At 43.8% G+C, this 23,784-nt stretch overlaps 1 protein-coding gene across 1 annotated transcript in view; it reads right to left on the bottom strand.

Annotated features, from left to right (window-relative positions):
- LOC308334304 (inositol 1,4,5-trisphosphate-gated calcium channel ITPR1-like) overlaps positions 1-23,784 on the bottom strand; it is a 121,134-nt gene that overhangs the window by 94,098 nt on the left and 3,252 nt on the right. The window contains exons 2-11 of the mRNA XM_080790986.1: positions 20,491-20,590; positions 17,224-17,294; positions 8,539-8,654; positions 6,907-6,993; positions 6,408-6,566; positions 5,239-5,337; positions 4,760-4,843; positions 4,350-4,496; positions 2,521-2,616; positions 1,940-1,984 (exon numbers count right to left, since the gene is read on the bottom strand). Coding sequence (XP_080647112.1) covers positions 1,940-1,984; positions 2,521-2,616; positions 4,350-4,496; positions 4,760-4,843; positions 5,239-5,337; positions 6,408-6,566; positions 6,907-6,993; positions 8,539-8,654; positions 17,224-17,294; positions 20,491-20,582 — 996 coding nt within the window. The 5' untranslated portion in view covers positions 20,583-20,590. The remainder of the gene's footprint in view (positions 1-1,939; positions 1,985-2,520; positions 2,617-4,349; positions 4,497-4,759; positions 4,844-5,238; positions 5,338-6,407; positions 6,567-6,906; positions 6,994-8,538; positions 8,655-17,223; positions 17,295-20,490; positions 20,591-23,784) is intronic.

Here is a 23,784-nt window from a genome sequence, read left to right as displayed (position 1 = left end):
CAATGATTACTGTCACAATATAGAGCTATTTAACACTGTTACTGAACACTCTAGCAATGATTACTGTCACAATATAGAGCTATTTAACACTGTTACTGAACAAACACTATATAGCAATGATTACTGTCGCAATATAGAACTATTTAACAAAACTAAATTCACATAAATGCCCTTTAAGCTGCTCTTCGTGAGTTTATATAATATTTTGTAATATCAGTCTATCCTTGTGTTTCCTCATAGTCTATCACTGCTAGAGAACAGCTGCAGGTCACAAAACGCACCACACACACACACTTCTCAGTGAACCGCTGCCATCTACTGGCCACGCATGAGTACTTGATGCCTTCTCTCACCATGGACTCTACAGGTGTCTCTCACTCTATAATATACTGGCCCTTTAATACAGAAACAATTACAATACAATAATACGTAATACAGTATCTGCGTGCTCTGCTTGCGCAAGTAATAACAAATGTATCAATAACCCGGTTATCAATAAGGTCTGGGCTTGTCGAGCCTGTTTTGCGGCCCATGACGCCATGTTTAAACAATCGATCAAGAAATAAATTTAATCACCCACGCAAGGTTATAATAGTTTGGAATTGTTTTAATTCAGTTCGTTTTAATGAGCATTTAGAGAAAATGTATTTTTTTTCAATTTTAGTTAGTCATTATTTTGTTAGTTTTAGTATTATACGAACCTTGCATCCATGCAGGTACAAACATGTCAGTCTAAAAATGCATTCATACCTGCCAACCTTCAGTTAATTTTAGATGATGGTCGGCCACAATCTCAGTAACTGGCCAAAGAAAAACAATACCGGTTCTGTTCAGAATTTGTCGTCTCACGCCTTTCCACAAAATATCAGAAAACGGGCTCAGCGGGCTCGATAAAAGCCTGGACCAATAAGCAGGATCCGGTTAAAATAATAGTGAAAATAACAGATCTACTAGCTCACAGATAGTATAAATCTGTTATTTTCACTATCAAATAGGGTTGTACGAGGTTAATTCCTCGGGTATTATTAGGTTCCCAAGTTGCATCGCATCTCAGAGTTGCCCCCTCTCTCCTCTCTTTCAAAACCCACCTCTTCAGGATAGCTTTCCCCAGCTGAGGTCTCGTTTATCCTTTTATCTTTTTAACCCTGTATCTGTTATGTTTTACTTTGTTTTTTTCTCTTAATAAAGTCTGTTCCTAGTGTTCCCTGTAAAGCGCTTTGGGTATTTAGAAAAGCGCTATATAAATCTGAGCTATTAGTATTATTATTTATTTATCGCTCTCAAGTAGGCCGGTGGCCAACGGGCACGTACAGGTCTAGTAAGGTCAATAACGGGTATTTAGAACAGTATTTGTATTAGACATTGGTTAGTAGCAGTACTCTTCTTGTGCATATATAGGCCATATATAGGCCATATAAGTAGGCCATATATGGCCTATACTTGTGTGCAAGGCGAAAGTTGGCAGCTCGACAGAGTGCATTTCTAGTTATTGTTCACGAGTGAGGGGAGAACAGGGAAGGAGATCAGGCGGAATTGCAGTCCCGTGACCGCACTGTTGAAGTGATGAAAAGAGAGCTGAGACAGAAGGCAAAGCTCTCGTCTATCTCCGTTCCTACTCTCACCGCTATGGTCATGAAGTGTGGGTCATGACCGAAGCGGCCGATATAAGCAGCCAAAATGTGTTCTCCGACATGTGGCTGACATCTCCCTCAGAGATAGGGTGAGAAGTTCAGTCGCATGAGAGAGACCCAGGGGGAGAGTCGCTGCTTCTTCGCCTTGAGAGGAGCCTAGCTGCCAGCTTAGGTGGTCCTGGTTAGGATGCCTCCCGAGATATCACAGAACTTCAAACAGGTTCTGGGAAGGTTCTTTTTACACTTCATAGTAAAACATAAAAACAGACCCGGAAAGCTGGGCATAGGAGGGGCTAAAGCATTCTTACCGAGGAACGAGACTCCAGACATTCCTCTTCATAGTCAGGATTCACCTGCAACAACACAGATTCAACTAAAACAATCACATAGAAGTCTACAAAGAAACTACTTGAATGAATACTGAATTCACAGTACTGCTCTACAAAGAAAGGGCCCAGGAAATGATTCTCCGTTCATTTTCCTCATAGACATTTAAAAAAGTATTTCTTTAAAGACGTTTACGCCGTGGACAAAGCCAACTCTTGTCGTGACAAATCATGACAACAAACACAATTTTTGGGGGCCGAACAAATAATTAGAAAGAAGAAAAAAACGGCAGGTTACAACACTTTTTTTGTTGTTTTTCTTCTTTGTAATTATTTGTTTGGTCCAAAATATTGTGTTTGTTGTCATGAGTTGTCACGACTCGAGTTGGCGTAACCGTCTTTAAATAAATACCTTTTGAAATGTCTACGGGAAAAATGCATTGGGGTAATTTCATGGGCCTGGTGTCGTCTTGAAACTGCGACTCTATACTGACCCTGTTGCCAGGTGTTAATACTGACCTCTGCTGCCAGGCAGTGCCCTGTTGCCAGGTGTTAATACTGACCTCTGCTGCCAGGTAGTGCCCTGTTGCCAGGTGTTTGAATCTGAACAGGCTGTTCCAGTATCCCGCTCCTCCTCGGCATGGGTCGTGCTGCACCACCTGAGACACGCCACCAGGGGGAGACACAGTGACACTTTTATTTAACCCTGGAACACTATTTTCACCCAGACGATTATATTTTTGTAATTTTGTACTCAAAGTTACTATAGTAACGGAAGTTGTCAAATAAATGTAGTGAGAGTGTTCAAATGGAACCAAATGGACCCTTACAGGTCTGTAACTCTGTACAAATAGTTAATTTGGTTCCATTTGTACAATACACTCTCAGATATATGGGGTCGTTGAAATGAAAACACCACGGGAGACCACCGAGTTAGAATTACCACCCAAAGAGGACCTTATTAATTAAACAGAGCTTTAAGTAATTATAGATTCCACAAAAATATCTACAACTCATACAAAGGAATGAGAAAATAAAAATACAAAATAGAGGAGATGAAAAGATGTGATTGTTCAGAGAAGAACTGAAACCACACACACCTCCACCTCCCATAATGCTTTGCTGCTGGTTGCTGAGGTGGCAGACCGGCGTCTAGTTGGTTCGTAGGAATTAAGACATATTGGGCCCCATTTTAAGTGTGGTAAATCCATGCGTTATCCATATTATGCAAGTGGCGCTGAGTGCACACACATAAGGCTTACCACTCGCCAGCATATGTTAGCATTGCGGGAGTGTTCGTATGTTAATTAAGGGCGCTTTGAGCTATCTGCTATTATGTCCCTTTACCAAAAAAAGACTCGCATACCGCTTAAACGAGGGTCAGACTACCTCTCTCTTGTTTCTAAAGTGCTTATTTGGGCTTGTTTCCTAGTGTTGTTTAAACCAGTAATTCTAACACAGTGGCATTTCCATGTCAAGGTCGACCCCCGCAGACGAATGCGGTTGTCCAACTAAGGACCTTATCTAAACATAGTTTGTGTCAGGGACCCCCATGCCAGATTTGCGTTATTAAATGTTTCAAAAATATTTCACATTTGCCATTTGTTTGTTTTACAAGATTATTTTTGAAAATAGCAGATCTACTGTACAAGCATGCAAATGGGGTATTTCTTTGTGGTGTACAAATGTAGTCAAATCAACGAAGTCCTCATTTATATGTAAATGACATCCTGCACACACAGTAGGCCTATAGACAGTCTGGGAGATAAGGTGGGTTATTGCGCATTATACCGCAGGTCGTTTCGAGGAAGCAATCTGATTGGTTAAACCAGCACCATTCTCCACCTAATCAAAACAAATAATTCAGCTGCTCTGTTCTCCCAGAGCGCTAGCAAACTCGGTGGCTAGGCTAGCTAGTTTCTTGGGATATTTGTGGTCGGACGTAGTGACTACATCTGTCATTAAAAAAATATATTCTTTTTCTTAGTTTTAATGGTAACTGTTCTATAATTGCAATTACACTCGAGGGTGTGCAATGGTTTAACGTGATTATTGCCACTTCAGTGATGCTTGCGGAACTCGACTTCGTCTCGTTCCTGACCGCATCCCTGTCGTGGCAAAAATCACGTTAATCCACACCCGTGTGATATTGCTTAATAACGCACCGGTTCAGCTGACTTTTAAAGGGAATGGCACCGGCCACGCTGCTTGGGTTGATGGAGGTGACGCCCAAAAGACACACCCATGACTAATTCAGGGCAGCGTTACACGCAGCGCCAATTACCGCACCCAAAATAGCAAAATTACATTGGTCAAGCCTCCATGTCTTAAATTATGACATAAATGACGTAACATTTGACACTCAAAATGGAGCCCATGCATTGTTTCTCACCTCCACCTCCCATAATGCCTTGCTGCTGGTTGCTGAGGTGGCAGACTGCCGTCCGGTGGTTCGTAGGAAGACGTATTGTTTCTTGCGGTGGTCGTCGCACGTCAGGAACTTCTCTTGTTCTGCGTGAAACAAGCGCACTACGTCACCCTGGCCACAAGGGGGAGGAGGGAGAATCACTTTATTATTATTTTATTATTATTATTATGGAACATTAGAGAAAAAATGCTGCTTAAATTAAATTCTACACACTTTACAACGGACAACAATGAAAGACAAGTCAATTCCTCGGTGGTCCAAAAGCAATGTTGTCAAATTGTGCAAAAAATTACATTATACGGAAACAATCTTTGTATTTGTGTGGTGATAGATTACATTGACAGACAGACAGACAGACAGACAGACAGACAGACCCCTTTAAGGACGACTTCCTGGTTGTCTCCCCATTTCATGAACAAGACGATCTTCCAGCTGGTGTTACAGTTGACCGAGTTCACCTGAAACGCACACACACACACACACAGACACACACACACACACACACACACACACACACACACACACACACACACACACACACACACACACACACACACACACACACACACACACACACACACACACACACACACACACACACACACACACACACACACACACACACACACACACACACACACACACACACACACACACAGACAGAAGGGTTAGGCCTATTCCGAGTCCAGTTTTCGGTGAAGGGGTGACCGCCCGAAAACTACAACATGACGTCACGCCGCGCTGGTCACCGCTCACACAACACATCTGTTTTTACTAACCACCGTTTCGGTGGTCACCTCTTCACCGACTACGAATAGGCCTTTAGAGGTCAGGGTTAGAGGTCAGGGTTTACCTCGTTACATCCAGGGTTGTCTACCAGCTGGTGAGAGCTGGCATGGAGAGGCTGTCCTGCGTTCACCGGGTTGAGGACCACCTTGTCTCCTATGACCACCTGACGCACGCACGCACGCACACACGCACGCACGAACATACGCGCACACACACACACACACACACACGCACACACACACACACACACACACACACACACACACACACACACACACACAATACTTAATCTAATCATTTCAACGTCTACTCAGGCTTTTGTGATTGATACTAATATTATCATAAACCTAAAACACACATTCTGGTGACTGATATTGTCCTAATGCGAGAGCGACTTACAGTAAGCAAGAACACAAATAACAATACATGGTAATACTACATCATATACATAAAAATAGTCGTCATGAATCATACGTGAGATAAGTAAGAACGTAACAGTGGAATTTGAATATCTGTATAATGAAACTATGCATATACAGTACACTATAGAGCGCTATGTCTACATAACATGCTATCTAATGAATGTACCGTAAGTTGAAAACACACACATCTGCTTCTGGTGACTGATATTGTCCTTGTAATGCATGAGGGTGTAAAATCCTGGATATGTGTGACTCACACTGTCTCCGATAGATCGCAGTTTGTAGAAGAGTTTTACTCACACTGTCTCACCAGCTCAGTGGCCTTGTGGTTAGAGTGTCCGCCCTGAGACTGGGAGGCCGGGGTTTGATCCCCGGCCGGGTCATACCAAAGACTCTAAATAATGGGACCCAGTGCCTCCCTGCTTGACACTCAGCATCAAGGGTTGGATTGGGGGTGGGAAGTGAGGACGCTGGCGTCGACTGTTCGCCGCTTCACCTCCCAATGTATGAATGAATGAACCATTGTAAAGCGCTTTGAGCACTTGGAAAAGTCAAAGTCAAAGTCAAAGTCATACGATTTGTCACACACGTTACCGCAGTGAAATTTGTTCTCCGCATTTGACCCATCTCTTGGAGCGGTGAGCTGCAGCCGTGCCGCGCTCGGGAATCATTTGATTAGTAGATTTGACCCCCCCAATCCAACCCAAAAGCGCTATAAAAATGCAATTCATTCCGATAGATCGCAGCTTGTAGAAGGGTTTTACTCACACTGTCTCCGATAGATCGCAGCTTGCGGAAGGGTTTTACTCACACTGTCTCCGATAGATCGCAGCTTGTAGAAGGGTTGTATGTAGAACCAGGAGCCTTCGTTTCCGGCCGTGTCCAGCATCACTCTCATGGCGTTCTTCTCCAGCAGAGCGGGCAGACGCTTGTTGACCGTCAGGTACTTGTTGCTCTTCAGATGGAGCAGCTGAAAGGAAGCGGAAATGGTGGCATGCTATATTAATATTATAGGCCTATTATCATCAGTTTCCCAAACACACAAGCCTTTAAAACATATACTGTATGTATACTGTATACGTGTATACTTGCGTGCGTGCGTGCGTGCGTGCGTGTGTTTAGCAGAGTGGCTCACAGCATCAGCCCGATGGACTAAAAGTCCCTCCATGGCTACAGGGATATCCCTTTGGCTTATTGGTTAAGATTTTGGCTTTCCACATGGGAGACCCGGGTATGAATCCCGGGCGTTAATACACACACACACACACACACACACACACACACACACACACACACACACACACACACACCTGGATGACATTGCCATACTGGATGACTGTTCCCAGCAGCTTCCTGTTTTCAGAGTCATTCTGTTTCTTCTCCAGGTCTGCTGCATGCTGGGAAATGAAGTCACAAGGGACAGAAGAGAGGAGAGAAATGAGAAATGAAGTCACAAGGGGGAGAGGAGAGGATCAAAGGAACAGGATTTAGAATATTTGATCAAAATCACACTTGTGTGAAGTTACTTCAAGTGAGGGGCACACAGATTTTTGGGGGCTTGTTGATGCTCTCATGTCCATGTCAAAAAATTTAATAAATGTATTACAAGATGTATTTATATGAGTGAGATGACGTCTTACGTCGTCATTCACTGCCCTAAACAGTTGACGAAATCAACATTAGGGCGCCAAGCAAAAGTAGATAATCTCTCTCCAGAACATATTGGCTACTGCCAATTCAAAGGAAACCAACAGCAGAGGGCGCAGTTTTTTCCTTTTCTTTTGGTCGATGGGTTCCAGATTGCATTTAGTTTGACTCTGACTGTTCCACAGATAAATATTGTGAATGTGAAACTCGCAGATCAGCTATTTTCAAAACATTTAGCTCTTTCTTATATTATTTGACCATTTGGCCGATGTTTGACCAGTTTTTATATTATTGTCTGAATGTCTGTTGATTACTTTTGATGCAGTAATGGCCTTTCTCCTTTTCCTTCAATGTTTTTTTGTAAGGGATGCTAGTCCCTTCCAACAGCTGGCTATCAGACATGATGTCATGTGGCAGTCAAGTTTATGGACTTTTTAAATATGTAGTAATAATATTATTATTACCGGTAAGACTCTGGGGGAGCCCGGGAACGAACTGGAAACCTCCCTGTTCCCAAGCGGCCGCACTACCCCTGAGCCATCTGTATTTTATAATCTTATAATAATATAATACCTAATAATTAGGGATGTCCCTTCCCTGATGTCGCTTCCGATCCGATCCTGATACCTCAATTTCTGTGTTAGCTGATGCCGATACCGAATACCAGTGTCGTGATCTCATGTTGTGTTTATAGCTATCTAGCTATACATCTCGTGTTGTGTTTATAGCAGACTCCTCACTCAAAATGTGCACTTGCAGTTTGGGCAACTCTAAAGCAAACTCCACATTTTATTTACTTGCCATATAGTGTCAACCCCTTCCTTACCCCTGTGTCGGATCGCTGGTTAGACTGGCATATTCACCGATACCGATATGACGCGATATGACAAATAAGGTCTGATCCGATACCACCGATACAGTATCGGAAACATCTCTACAAATAATTGTAGTAATGTCCTAAAAATTTGAGGACGGAATTAGCACATTTCAGCGCTCTGCGATTGGCCGAGCATCGCATAACGCGTTTAACCCATTCTGAACGGGAACACATTTTGGTGTTAGCATCATGTCGTGCTTTAGCTATTGAAAAATAGCAGATCTACAAGCTCATAGCGCGCCACCGAGTGGCGCGCTACGAGCTTGTAGGTCTGCTATTTTTGAAAAATCGAAGAGCGACCGACATTTTTAGAATCTGATCTCAGGTCAGAATGGGTTAATCAGACCAGTGTGTGTCCAGTGGAAACCTCGTATGAATCTGATCTCAGGTCAGAATGGGATGAAGTAAAGTGACTCACATGCAGCTTGTTGAGCAGCACAGTGTCCGTGGTGCTGTTTCCTCCTGGTTTGGCTGCTTTCCAGAACTGTTTCTGGGCAGAGTAGCGGTTCATCGGACACAGTCTGAACAGACAGTCTGAAAAATAATTAGAATAATGAATATGTTTCTGTTCGTCTGAACAGACAGTCTGTAATTATCGTGTGTGTGTGTGTGTGTGTGTGTGTGTGTGTGTGTGTGTGTGTGTGTGTGTGTGTGTGTGTGTGCATGTGTCTTTTTGTCCAGAAAGATCTGGTCGATGTGATTTCTGAGGGCGCAGTGGAGTATAACATATTGTTTATTTTGTCCTTGGAACAATGTATGCTTTCAAATGGGGGTCCCTGGAACAGGATATTTTTCAGATGGGGGTCCCTGGAACAAGATATGTTCAGATGGGCGTCACTGAAACCTGCACATATGTTCAGATGGGTTCCCTGAAACAACGTATGTTCAGATGGGGGTCCCTGGAACACGATATTTATCAGATGGGGGTCCCTGGAACAACGTATGTTCAGATGGGGGTCTCTGGAATTCATACTGATACCTGCATCATTCTGGAGGTCACTATAGTCTCGCGTTACCAGACTGTTGCCTCTCACAATTTTCAAATGCTTCCATCATACAGTCTGGAGAACGGAAGCTCTGATCATACAGTCTGGAGAACGGAAGCTCTGATCATACAGTCTGGAGAACGGAAGCTCTGATCATACAGTCTGGAGAACGGAAGCTCTTATCATACAGTCTGGAGAATGGAAGCTCTGATCATATACAGTCTGGAGAATGGAAGCTCTGATCATACAGTCTGGAGAACGGAAGCTCTGATCATACAGTCTGGAGAACGGAAGCTCTGATCATACAGTCTGGAGAACGGAAGCTCTGATCATACAGTCTTGGAGAACGGAAGCTCTGATCATGAATAAGCGTTAAAGCGCTTCCGTTTTGTCTTTACAGTCGCGCATATTTATCCTAATATAAATAGATATCATTTAAGCATAATATAGCTTGCCACTTAGCAGAAATGGGAAATAACCTTCCTTGCTTGTATTTGGGGAGGTGTAGTTCCAGTCTCCAGACTCTATATATAACATTCAGGAGGTGTAGTTCCAGACTCTATATATAACATTCAGGAGGTGTAGTTCCAGACTCTATCTGTATAGATTGTGGAATAGATGTCTGGCTACTTGAGACTAGGAGGTCCTTGACATGGAACGCTTTGATTTAACTGCAGGTCCTCATGTAATAATTTTACAGAGCAGCAGCTTTCACTTATCAGTTTTAGTGCCAGATTGGGTCACTCTCACTGAGACAAGGAGGGGAGAGAGAGAGAGGGGGGGGGGGGAGGGGGCAAGAGAGAGAGAGAGAGAGAGAGAGAGAGAGAGAGAGAGAGAGAGAGAGAGAGAGAGAGAGAGAGAGAGAGACTAATGTTCTGGTTAGCAGTACTAGTAGAGGGTATGCACATGCATATTGAATGGAAGATCGAGTGGCAAAGTTAGTTTAAAGTAATTTAATGCAACCAAATAGGACTTTTCAGAAAGTCGTTTTTTTTTACACTCATGTAGGCATTCCCGCATAACTTCCGGGTATGATGATGTCACGCGCATAGCCCTCTGTATTAGAACTCCTCCTTTCAGATCACATCGCTGTATTCTGGAGAAGGGGAAGAAAAAAACTAATAATATCTCTCTCTCTCTGTGTCTCTGTGTCTCTCTGTCTCTCTCTCTCTCTCTCTCTCTCTCTCTCTCTCTCTCTCTTGCCCCTAAGCAGCCACAGTAACTTGACCAAATAAGGCCAGAAGAGAGAGAGGAGGAGGGGAATGAGAGGACAGAGAGAGAGAGAGAGAGAGAGAGAGAGAGAGAGAGAGAGAGAGAGAGAGAGAGATAGAGACAGAGAGACAGAGAAACAGAGAGACAGAGATTGAGAGAGACCTATAGGGAGATTAAGATACATAGATTAAGAGAGAGAGATATTGAGAGAGAGAGAGAGAGAGAGAGAGAGAGAGAGAGATTGAGAGAGATAGGGAAACAGTGAGATAGAGGACAGTAGTGCACTCTGTTTTAAGTTAAAAAAAAATATCAACACCACATATACAAATACTCTGTTACGAGTGAAAGTGCTGCATTGAAAATGTTACTCAAGTAAAAGTGCAAATTTATTGGCATGAAAATATACTTGCAGAGCCAAAGTAAAAAATACCCAAAACTAAAATAATCTGCTATATTGCCACCATGGACTCTCGTTCTATTTGGCGTGGAATACATGACCGTTTCCACTCAAAAACAGCTAGTCCGCTTAAGCTAATGTGATGATCATCTATTTAAGAGTCTTTAGAAGCATTGTTATATTTTAAACGCGTGGCGAGTGACCGGGATTTAGTATTGACATCGTCGCGTTGTTCAGTCCAGCTCAATAGCCGATGATAATGAATTATTAGAAAGCTCAAAAACACATTAAAAGACGTTATTGGCCATCTGGGAGTTCAATAAAAAATAAGTTAAAACGTAAGCGTTCCTGGCAGTATTAATAGTGAGTAGAATAAATCACACGCGTGTGAAGTGAGGGGCGCTCAAATCATCACATGCTGTGGTACAAACAGATCCTCTAATAATGTTGCCTGGGACCAGTCAGAACTGGTTTTGAGATGTGTGTACTTCCCTTTGGACTCTCTCACAAACAGACACACACAAAGCTGGACATAGGAGGGGCTAGCGCCCCTCAAAAACCAAATAAAAAACCAAATAATTGTATTTGTACACCACTGGAAGAGGGTGGGGTCTTTCTGCCATATTCTCTCTCTCTCTCTCTCTCTATCTCTCTCTCTCTCCCCCCCACAGATAGTTTATGCTACCCAGAAAAGATAAAAGGGGAGGAGCTTACAGAAGACATATGAAAAGGAAGTGAAACTGGAATTAGAGAGAGAGGGGGGGGGAGAGAGAGATAGAGAGATAGAGAGAGAGAGTGTGTGTGATGAGAGTGCTGAGAGAACGTAAACTAGCTGGGGTGAAAGAGGAGTCATACATGGAGGAATGTTTAACACACACATGCACACGCACACATGCACACACACATGCACACGCACACACACACACACACGACAGACAGACAGCGAGAAACTATTTTCTTATTGGCTTTCCAAAACCTTGCTTATGGCCGTATAACGGTTGTTCATGTCGTAACATCGAGGTGTTTGGAGTGATATTTAAGGGCATGTATATTGTTTAACCGTTTGCATGCCACCATTGACTCCGGCGCCATGGCGTCAGAAGAAGACCCCGTGAACCGGAAGTAGTAAATCGACCATTTTCGAGCAATGGATGTATGGGCTGTCAATGGCAAATTGCGGCTATTTGCCACCCTGCCATTGACTTAATTAATGGCAAGATGGTCGCGGTATATGCTGCATGGTGGATCCACCGACACCCGCCCCTCTAGACTAGAAATCGCAGCAGGCTGGGCCAGGCTAGCTGAAGCCGGGCCTGGTTTGTACACTCCACTGATGTGTTTGTTGTGTGCAGGTAAAGACATCCATCCATCCATCCATTCTCTGCTCTCTCTCCCTCTCTCTCTCTTCAAGGACATGTCAAAGTAGCCATGCAGGCAGAACAATGGCCCCATCAGGTCCATGTGACAGGTTTCACACACACACACACACACACACACACACACACACACACACACACACACACACACACACACACACACACACACACACACACACACACACACACACACACACACACACACACACACACACACACACACACACACACACACACACACACACACACACACACACACACACACACACTGTGACAGGTGCACAGCCTGCATTGAAGGCCAGTCCTTTGTCAGACAGACAGACAGACAAAGTCGTACGATTTGTCATACACCGCAGTGAAATGTATTTGCCCATCTCTTGGAGCGGTGAGCCACAGCCGGGAATCATTAGTTGATTTGACCCCCCCCAATACAAACCCACTTCAGTCAGTATTTGACAAGAAAAATAAAAATCTATTCTGAACTTGGCGATTACATTTTAATATTGTGATCCCTAGTGCTTACTGGAGTATAGATGGTGCTCATACCTCAGTGGTGACAGCGTGCAGCGTCTGGTCTGCCTGGCAACAGGCCCACTACAGCCTGCACTAAAAACCAGCATCATCTCCCACTCTCAGTCTCAACCCGCCTGCCTCCCCTCCCCTCCCCTCTCTAGAAAAGAACCTTTCTATTCAGGAAGGCCTTTCGCAGGCCTTTGCGGGCTGAAACCATCTCCATTATTTATGAATTAGTGCTATATTGAACACCCTTTAAGTCTGCTTTCGAACACCCCGTACGTCTGTGTGTTGGTTTTACAAATACTGAACCCAACGAAAAGTACTAAAAAGGGTTTCTGACTAAATCCTCCTAAGGCCATTGCTTTACTGCGATTAAAACTAATCCTATCATAGTCGGAAAGTGCGCTTCGTTTGGCAGGTGTGAAGGCTCCTTCGAATTCTGGTGTGCATCAAATAAACGAATTAACTGGTTGGAATAACGTGTTCCTTCCACACGCTACGTCCAACTTGGACACTCAGGCATGAAGGAAGCATGAGTTCAAGTCCGTTGCTCTCCCCTTGTCCCCCATATATGGGGACTAGGTTGGTGGAGGGTGTGTAGAGCCCAGGATCACATTAGATGATTGACACAGGGGTGAAAAATGGGTTACAAAATCGTGGGATAAAAAAATAAAAAGAATAAAAAAATAAAAACGAATTATAATCCTCCAAAAAATGGTGGATTCGCTTCAAGTTCAAAGCGCACCAGAGTGCGGATCACAGCAGGTGTGAATGCAATCGCATTAAAGGGGATGAACCAAATAGACCACTGTGGGATGAAGACGCTGGAATTTGGCCCACGAGGAGGAAGGAGAAGGCATTAGTATGCAGTGACGCGTAAAGTCTGAAGGGATAGAAGTCCTTATTGCAATACGGCCAGACAATCATATTTAACATATTTTGCCCTGCTACTAAAAGATCAGGACTTTGGTGATTTGTTGTATATATTTCATAGGTACTTTGAGGTGTACTATATGGGTGTTTTATTTGCCGTTCCAAAATGTGACATTTACGACGTAGTATTGAAGTGTAATTTTATTTCTGCCAGCTCTTGGCCAGTTCCCACTTGTAAAAGAGGCAATGTGTTTTGAATGGTTAAATAAAGGTTAAAAAATAAAAACAAATGCTGAAGGTTACACACACAAGAACAATGCAGTGTACAGGATCTAGCAAGAGAATGGAGAATGGAGGCGATTGGATTCTATCGCACATTTTCCCAATGTGGCATGTTGCGTAAAGAGTTTGCCCTCGTAGTACGGACCTCGACCGGAAATCCTGACGGGCAGCTGACCTGGAGTCAGATACAAGTGGTAGGTGAGTTCGTGCAGACAGGCTAATCCTATTAACCTACCAGTTTTGTTCATGTGTGTAAGCTATAGCCGCTACTTTAAAAAAACAAGTTGGTAAAGTTGTAGCGCACGGACGCACGCACGCACGCACACACGCACAAGATGTGATATTTCATGCTACTTTAGGTGACATCAGCGGAGTCATTATGATGAACAGGAGTTTATAGAATCCTTTTATAGTCACAGAGAAAACTTTACAGCGCTGAAAGAAACGTTGAATGTACGCTAATGTAAACCAATGGCATGGTCTCCCTCTGTCTCTGTCTCTCCCTCTCTCTCTCACTCACTCTCTCACATATATGCAAAATGGAGTTCTGCTTTATGTTTTACGCACTCACGCGCACACGCACACACACACACACACACACACACACACACACACACACACACACACACACACACACACACACACACACACACACACACACACACACACACACACACACACACACACACACACACACACACACACACACACGGCTGTACTACAGTAATGGTATCATGTGCAGAGGGAGAAGGTGACCTCTGTGACCTCGGGGTGTTCTGTAGATAGGATCATCTCCAGGAGGAGTGTGTGTGTGTGTGTGTGTGTGTGTGTGTGTGTGTGTGTGTGTGTGTGTGTGTGTGTGTGTGTGTGTGTGTGTGTGTGTGTGTGTGTGTGTGTGTGTGTGTGCGTGCGTGCGTGCGTGCGTACTGCTGTTTCACCCACACGGAACCGGCCGAGAATGGATAATCTCATGTCAGAGTCACCCCCCCCCCACACACACACACACACACACACACACACACACATATACACACAGGATGCAGCCCTGCCCCCGAACGTCCCGTGTGGTCTGTATAGTTGTGTGAAATGAAACCAATTCATTTTACACTCTCAAGAGTTCTTCTATTATTGTTATATATCTGCATTTCTTAATTTACAAGAAGTATACACAATTACAGAATGTAGAAGAATTGTTATTTGATCAAACTTTATCCAACAATAATCCAACAATAACAAAATATTTGTTGTTTTTGTGTCCGAGAGGCTTGAATTTATTTGTTTTTACCTACCTATGTGTTGATTTTGTTGTTATTGTTCATGTCATGTGTATGAATTGATTGCATAGGGCCTAAATGGAAACAAGTGCTATCCCTTTTGGACTGTGTTTGACTGTGTACTGTACTCTGTTGCCGTTGATTGCGACCGCGGGTGGGATTTACTTTGAAATCGTGCATTTCCCGCAGTTGTTTGGTTGGTCACAACCCCATATAATTATGGTCATGCCTCGTGACATCACGTGATGTCATCAATATTATTAAGTCCATTATGTGGAGATCCCTGATGCCATCAATATTGGCCAGCAACTCTACATCTGACCTCAAACCTCAAACCCTTAGATCTCCATATATGGAGCTGAACTGTTCTGACATTCCATAATGTTGATCCTTCCCCATTATCCTACCTGTCCATTTAAACTCTAGACGGGCCTGCCCCAAACTTATTAGTGCAGCCGCGCCCGGCAGCCGGTGAAAACTAAGAGTTCTCAACAGGCCTGCAAGAATTAAGGCCCGGTCCTATACCTGGGCCCTTGTACACTCAAGACACTGCCCCCGCTGCCACCCTTACATCTCCATATATAGAGCTGACCTGTTCTGACATTCCATTGTGTTGATCTCACCTCATCAAACCCTGTACACTCAAGACACGCTCCATATATGGCCAGTACAGAATTCAATCCATTTGTTGATCTGACCCCCATCTCATGCCAAAGCGCCAGCGCTCGCACAGCAGTCTGCCGTCACCCGGGCGGATGTGTGCACCCGACCCCAGCCTTTAGGGCCCTCAGGCGTCTTACTGGTATATTTCTGTCTAATAAACTATTTAGTTGATTACGTTTTTAAGTTAAAATATGGAGATCAGACAAGAGGTTTCTGTTTCTGGTTTATGTAAGTTTCCCTTTAACAGGTATTTATTATGTAGTATAATATTAACAGTGTTGCAAGAAAGAATGTGCAGAAATGTTGTGACACACAAGCACACACACACACACACACACACACACACACACACACAGAAACGCTGTGATGGAATGATGAGAACTGTCCAGATGTTTAACCAGGATGCACGCACGCCACGCACACGCGCACACACACACACACACACACACACACACACACACACTACACACTACACACACTACACACACTACACACACTACACTTCCTGTCTAGGAGAGTCAGTTCTAATAATAGCATCATCGCCACACAGATAAGCCTCACACACATGGGTTGCCAGGTCCAAGAAAACAAGCCCCAAAGAAGCGACTATTGTAACCCACAAAATATATAAATGGGGAGAGTACAGACGGATGGACGGACAGTCGTCTGTGTACTGTGTAGGCCTATACAGCTAATCTCCGTCACCTTTGGCCCGGCCGATGTCAAACTCTGCACACACACACTCCCTGGATGCCAACGACGAACCTCGCTGCCCCAATTACTCCACAGCGGCCGGTTATAGCGCCACCATTTTCTTTATATTACTCGTACACATTTTATCCATACATCACGCAAACCAGTATACAGTATACACTATCTCTATAGTCATGTGATCAACACGGACCTGCCCACTTCCCCATATTTCATCCCCTTTGATTGCATTCCAAAGTTTGCAGGATTGGTCCGTTTTGAACAAAATGCCTCAAATCATGAATGTAGCATTATGCAATTTCTGTGACATTTGGCCCGCACATGTGAAAACAAACATGTCACTTGAGCATTTTCACCCTCATGGTGGCGCTACAACAGGCCTATTCTATTGTAGAACGGCACCGATCTTCATGAAACTTTGCATGCACACTAGAGGCCAAGGAAGAACATTTGCATTTCTCACATCTGCTTTTCGTATAGCGCCATCAGGAGGCCGACTTTGGTAAAACAAACAAATGCCACCCTTTTAACATCGGCCTACTACATCGCCACAAGCAGGGGTCGATTTTTGCGAAACACAAAATACCTCAAATCATGAACGCAGCATCCGATTGCCGTGAAAGGCATATAATAACATGCAACACCTGCAATTGGTCTATAGCGCCACCAGGAGGCCACAATAACCTACCTGACCTGCTATAGCGCCACCAGGAGGCCACAATATCCATCGACTATACCTCTTGTGTGTGTGAGTTTGCGCGCGCGCGTGCGTGTGTGCGTGTGTGTGTGTGTGTGTGTGTGTGTGTGTGTTACCTCTGAACTTCTTGGGAGGATTGTTGAGGTCTCCTGCGTCGGGCTGGACGACACAGCGGTCATCCACCAGGCTGAGGAGAACAACAACAACAACAGGACACTATGTTACACTCCGTTACCGACTACATGATACACCATTATTGCAACGGTATAGGTCGCAGTTTACTATGAAAACCTGGATTTCACGTCAGTCAGTCACGCTTCACGTCAGTCAGTCCGTCGGGAAGTGTCATGGCCGAGGCGATGTTTTCCACCTGGTCTGTCGCCGGTCGTCCATCTGTCTGAACGTACTTATATGTGCACGTACGTACGTGTGCACGTACAGTACGTTACGCGTGTCTGTGTACAACTAATATCTGGATAATGACCGCCGACCCGTTTATTATCTATTATTCATTATCTATTCATTCATGCCAGCAGTGTTGATTTCTTCGACTAAAACTAAGAAGAAAATTTTTCGTCGTTTTTTCACTGACGAAAACTAAATGGAAACTAAATAAAAACTAAGCTATGGTGACTAAAACTAAGACTAAATATGTTGACAATTTCGTCAACAAATAAAAACTAGACTAAAATGTTAGGAAGGGACTATAGTGGACAAGAGATCCACTATAAGTCATTTTACGATTAGTTGCATGCTGAAAATAGCCGATCTACAAGCCCACAACACAAAACAACAACAAAACAGTCATTACGACGGCATCAAGGCCCGCCAAAATACATTTTGTTCGACTAAATCAACTGTAGATTCAGTCGACTAAAATCGTGTGATATTTAGTCGACTAAAACTAGACTAACACTAAATCATTCCAGGTGACTAAAACTAAATGAAAACTCTTCAAGAGACTATATATATGACTAAAACTAAAATCTAAATCTGCAGCCAAAAACAACACTGCATGCCAGTGGTTCTCAAACGTTTTCATGTCCACATTGAGCCCCATCTGAAAATGTCCTGTGCCTTACAACGTCATTTAGTGCCCTAAACAAACATAAAAACAAAGTGCTCTAAACTAAGAAAATAAAATGCCTTGCCTTGGCTGGCCTATGATGTAACCTTCAAGGCTAGAGCGCCCCTTTAAGAAAGAAAAACAAATCTATATGTTCAACAATGGCAGATGTACAAGCTCACAGTGCGGCATGAAGAACTTTGTGGATCTGCATTCTTTTTATACACAGACGGACAAGACAGACAGACAGACAGACAGACAGACAGACAGACAGACAGACAGACAGACAGACAGACAGACAGACAGACAGACAGGCAGGCAGACAGACAGACAGACAGACAGACAGACAGACAGGCAGGCAGGCAGGCAGTTTGGAGAATTCTGCTGAGTTGGCGGTTAAGACTGCAGACCGTGGCCTCGAGCCAAGAGTTGTCAAGACTGTGTGTGTGTGCGTGTGTGTGTGTGTGTGTGTGTGTGTGTGTGTGTGTGTGTGTGTGTGTGTGTGTGTGTGTGTGTGTGTGTCGGTTGTGGATCGGTAGAAAGGCCATGATATGATGACTGTGTTGTGACTGAGACTTGGCTGTGGGTCAGTGTATAGAGCAGTACTTTTCAACCCTTTCCACGTTATTTATTCAGCATTTGAGCCACGGACGACATTTAGCCGACTCAGACCCAAAACGTTGTTGTCGTTGGATAATATTTTGTCCACAATCCCATAGCTGCATTGATGCTGGTACCATTAAGAGAGATAACAGTCTAAAGAACGATCAAAATAACAATTATTGTACATTCTCTAATAGTGTAGAAACTGTAAATTAAGTAATGATAATGCAGATGTTTAACAATAATGTAACTCTGAGAGCGTACACTCTCAAGAGTTAAAGATCTATTCTATAGCCTATAGGCCCTGAGGGTCCATTTGGTTATACCAACTCTCCATCATTTAGCTGGGGACCACCTGGAAGCCACTGGTGGTCCCCGGACAGTACCTAGAGATTAGACAGCTCTAAAACAGGGATCCCTATAGGGAGGCCACCAAATGTTTGTTTTTATTTTCCGTCTTTTTCTACATTAACCACTTAGAAACCCTATAGAATTCCTTTTCTGACGGGAACATTAGCCGAACATAGCCAAATCTACAAGCTCACAGCGTCTCGTAATGCGAGTTGTAATGTGAGGTAGCAGATCGGCAATTTTCAGCAAAGAGGTTTGATGAAGGGGAAACAAGTGCAGATCAAGTAACAGGTTTTCCAAGGTTAAATAATCACATTCCCTGCCAGTATTAATTAATTCAGTATTTTGCCACGGCCACGGTCATTCTATAGTCTTATTTTGAAGGTGAAAACAGGAACCTTCACCGGGAGTCTAATGGACAGAAAATAAGTCCTTATTTCGGTGACGCACACACACACACACACACATACACACACACACACACACACACACACACACACACACACACACAATTTATTCATGTCCACACACAAGGAAAGCATACAGGAACACAAATATTTTAGGTGCCGTAAAGGTTACATTCACAAACTCATGGACCACGTCACTTAGCACTCCATGGGCACAAGCAGTGGCAGCGCCGCCATATAGGGCAAGCAGAGATGGCACACTTTGGCCAGCTGGGGCATGATTCCCGAGTTGTCGAAAACCCTCCGGCAACCAGTCCGCGGTACAGTACTGAGTACAGTATGTCCTAGGCTGGATCACCATAGTAAACAAAGTTTGTCTTGCACTGTTGCTTAGGTGTTAAAGTGCTCTCTGTAGTTGTTCTGCTTGCATGGTGCCTGGAAGTCCACCCATTGCTATTCCGGGGTTAGTCGGACGGCGGACGGACATATTCCGCTAGCTAGAAGGTCAGGTATAGCGTTGGCTGTTGGTATAGATTCCAACTGGTGAATAGTGCCTTCTTGTGTGCAAGTTACATAGAACACAGAAGTTGCTAATGCAACCATGCACCTACTACATTGACGATGGTAGAGTACAACGGAGCAGTTTAACGCTTTCAGGCTTTGAGTGCCAATTCTCCCATTATAAAGAAAGAAAGAATTTGTAATTCTATTATGCATGTAATGTGCATGTCATCACCTGTACACCAGATTAGAGGAATTTTCAAAATATGGATGAAAATAAAATTAAAATGCCTGTGGCATCCAGACTTCCAGTACTTAATTGGCAATTAGACGTCTTGACGTTTATGGCTACTAAACCGTTTTAATGTCACGCCCAGGACACACACACACACACACACACACACACACACACACACACACACACACAGCAGGGTAATAATGTTATAATCCCATACCCCAGGGTGCTGATGAAGCCATTGGTGGAGCCCTCAGCGTACAGCGAGCAGATGTCTCCGATGTGGAGGAAACTGGACATCTTGTCAGACATGATGGACACTATGGGACAGGAAATGACATCGTTAAAACGCTAAATCTCAAATTGAAATCTTTAAAATATAAATAAGTGTGTGTGTGTGTGTGTGTGTGTGTGTGTGTGTGTGTGTGTGTGTGTGTGTGTGCGTGCGTGCGTGCGTGCGTGCGTGCGTGCGTGCGTGCGTGCGTGCGTGCGTGCGTGAGAGAGGTGTACAACTACAAGCACATGACATGATTTACTGTGCACGTTAATCACAGTTAGACTATACTATGGAGGATTTGCATAATAGTCTGAGCTGCGGGAACATTCTCTTTATCTGATGTTACTGTCGCCTGTGGGCTAGCTCTGTGTGTGTGTGTGTGTGTGTGTGTGTGTGTGTGTGTGTGTGTGTGTGTGTGTGTGTGTGTGTGTGTGTGTGTGTGTTCTAGAGACAGTTAATGATTAGGGAAGGAGCGACACACACACACACACACACACACACACACACACAAAGAGAGAGACAAACATGAAGAGGCTACGGTAGGTCACCTAGCTCACTGGTTGTCAACCTGTGGGTCGGGACTCAGGGGGGTCCCCGCAGATGACATTGAAGTGACAATTGAAATACTTTTGAGATGCTTTTTATAATCTTAACCCGAGAACACTAAACTAAACTTTTGTCAAACCATCACTAAACTACGGTATATTTTATCCAATAAGTAATATAGTCCATATAGTTCTCGTCACAATATTTTGAAGTAGCCTAGAGCAATAAATGGCTACTTGAGGTAACCTTCTTGAATATTCCATCATGACTTTTCACACACAAAAAAACTATCATATATAGGGGGCAAAAATAAAAATGTGGATATTGTTTTTTAAATATATAAAAAATAATAATATTAATAATAATTGAGGAGCTGGGAACTTCCTGGAACATGTGTGAATGGTCCAGTGAAGGAAAAAGGAAAAAGAGCCCATTGTGGGTGTACAGTATGTGATTTTAGAGAAGGTTCTGACAGCAATGTAATCAAAAAGGTCAACCAAAAGAACAATATTCCTGTACAGAATATCCTCAGTGGTCAACAAAAACACCTTGAAGAGCCTACAAGGTTTATTCGGCTATGATGCACCTCTTTTTAAATAAATGGTGCATTTATATAGCGCCTTTATCCACGGCACTTTACATAGATTGTGCATTACATTCACACACACATTCATACACCGATGACAGCGGAAACCATGCAAGGCACCAACCAGCACATCAGGAGCAATTATAGGGGTTCAGTGTCTTGCTCAAGGACACTTCGACACTGACTCTGGGGGAGCCCGGGTTCGAACTGGCAACCTTGCGGTTTCCATCCGGCCACTCTACCCCTGAGCCACCGCCACCCCCACTCTTGCTACCACAGCAGCTCAAAGGCCCTTAAAACAAGGCTCCAGACTTCCCAAAACAAAGTGTTCGGGCTACTTGGCCTTACTCCCAGAACCCACCTCACCCCCGCTCATTTTGATAGGCTGGAATGGCTTCAGGCTTGACTACAGAATACAACATCTTGCAGTGGACCTGGTCTACAAGATCCACTTACACCACAAGAAGATACCCATACTACCTGTCAACATACTTCCTTAATGTCAAATTTAAAAAGTCCATACACAATAACAACACCAGAGGGAGTTCCTCAAACTACGTTCAACCCCGATTCGGCTCAAACAAGGGATTATTTTCTAACTGTATATCTTGAAAATAATGAAAAAAGTGCGCACGCACGCGCGCACACACACACACACACACACACACACACACACACACACACACACACACACACACTTCTGCTGACCTCATCATGTCTACAGTCCAATACATTCGTTTAGACAATTATACCGGACACAATTATTTTCATTTCCAAAAATAGCAGATCTACAAGCTCACCGAGTTGTGTATAAGAGTAGGTATACAGTTGTCCCGATCCGATCACGTGATCGGAGAATTGGGGCTGATCACATGCATTTTCAAATGATCGGAATCGGATCCATTCAAAGTTATCAGCGCAGCTGCAACCGACAGCCGTCAAAAACTAGAGTTCTCAACAGGCCCGGAAATTAAGGCCCGGCCCTACCTGGACCCCAACTGGGCTGGCCCGAGTCCCTGCCTGGACTTGATAATTAGCAAAATAAATTGCCCTATCCGGCCCTAAAAAGTCAATTAAAAAAGGTCCATATATGGGTGTTAGGACCGTGGTTGTATTTGTTCATGATTTGGTCCTGGAATTAAGTGGTGTGCCAGATGTAGATGCATGAGACAGTGAGAATGTGGGTGTTGAATGGATACAAAACAGGTGTGACTACAGTCAGCGATTGGAGGAGACACTTCCAGCCAGCCAGTGATTGGTGGGGAGCGTTCATGAGCGCTGGCTGCAGCCATTCAGAGAGGCTGATGATGATTGAAGTTCTCTATATAAAGAAGACATCAGACCACAGAACACCATGCAAGGGAACAGACCTGTCCTCCTCAGCTCCCAACCATTTTGTTATGTTCAGTTAGATTATATATAGTTGCTTTTCTGTCTGTTGGTTTGAGTTAAGTCATTTTGAGTGCATTAGTTTCCTTTGAGTTCTGTTTATGTTAAGGAGGTAAGCTCTTAACACAGCTCTATCATTTTGGTTTAGTTTGATCGCCTAATAATATACATTTCATCAAAACTTAACGATTAGACACACGACTTCACTGAGCCACGGTGATAAGAGACTCACTGCTCACCCCAACACATCTCTCTGTTTTTACTAAAACTACAACATGACGTCACTGGGCCGCTTTGATAAGAGACTCACTGCTCACCCCAACACATCTCTCTGTTTTTACTAAAACTACATGACGTCACTGAGCGCCGGCTGGCAGTGATTTTGGGTGGCGGGGCTATAAGACATCCAATTTATACTATATGCTACTATAGTTCAACCTGCAGCAATAGCATCATATTCCAGATATCAAAGTACAGCAATGACACTACTACAGGCCTATACTTTGTTACAGCAAGTGCTCCACAACAACAGAAGTGCATGCCCACAACAAACACTCCACTGAACATTGTTTGTATTTGTACAGATACAGTGCCGTTTCTACGGGGGGGCACTAGGGGGCACTGCCCCCCCAGATAGACTTTGTGCCCCCCCAGTCCAGAACCCTACCCCACCATTATTTTTAATGTTTTACAGGTTTAAAATATATATAATGTGT

This window comes from Protomyctophum bolini (genome assembly GCF_963924005.1).
Source record: "Protomyctophum bolini genome assembly, chromosome: 2".
In the NCBI taxonomy this organism is placed as follows: domain Eukaryota; kingdom Metazoa; phylum Chordata; class Actinopteri; order Myctophiformes; family Myctophidae; genus Protomyctophum; species Protomyctophum bolini.
The sequence above is the reverse complement of the archived record's forward strand: the minus strand, read 5'-3'. Positions and strand labels throughout refer to the sequence as shown.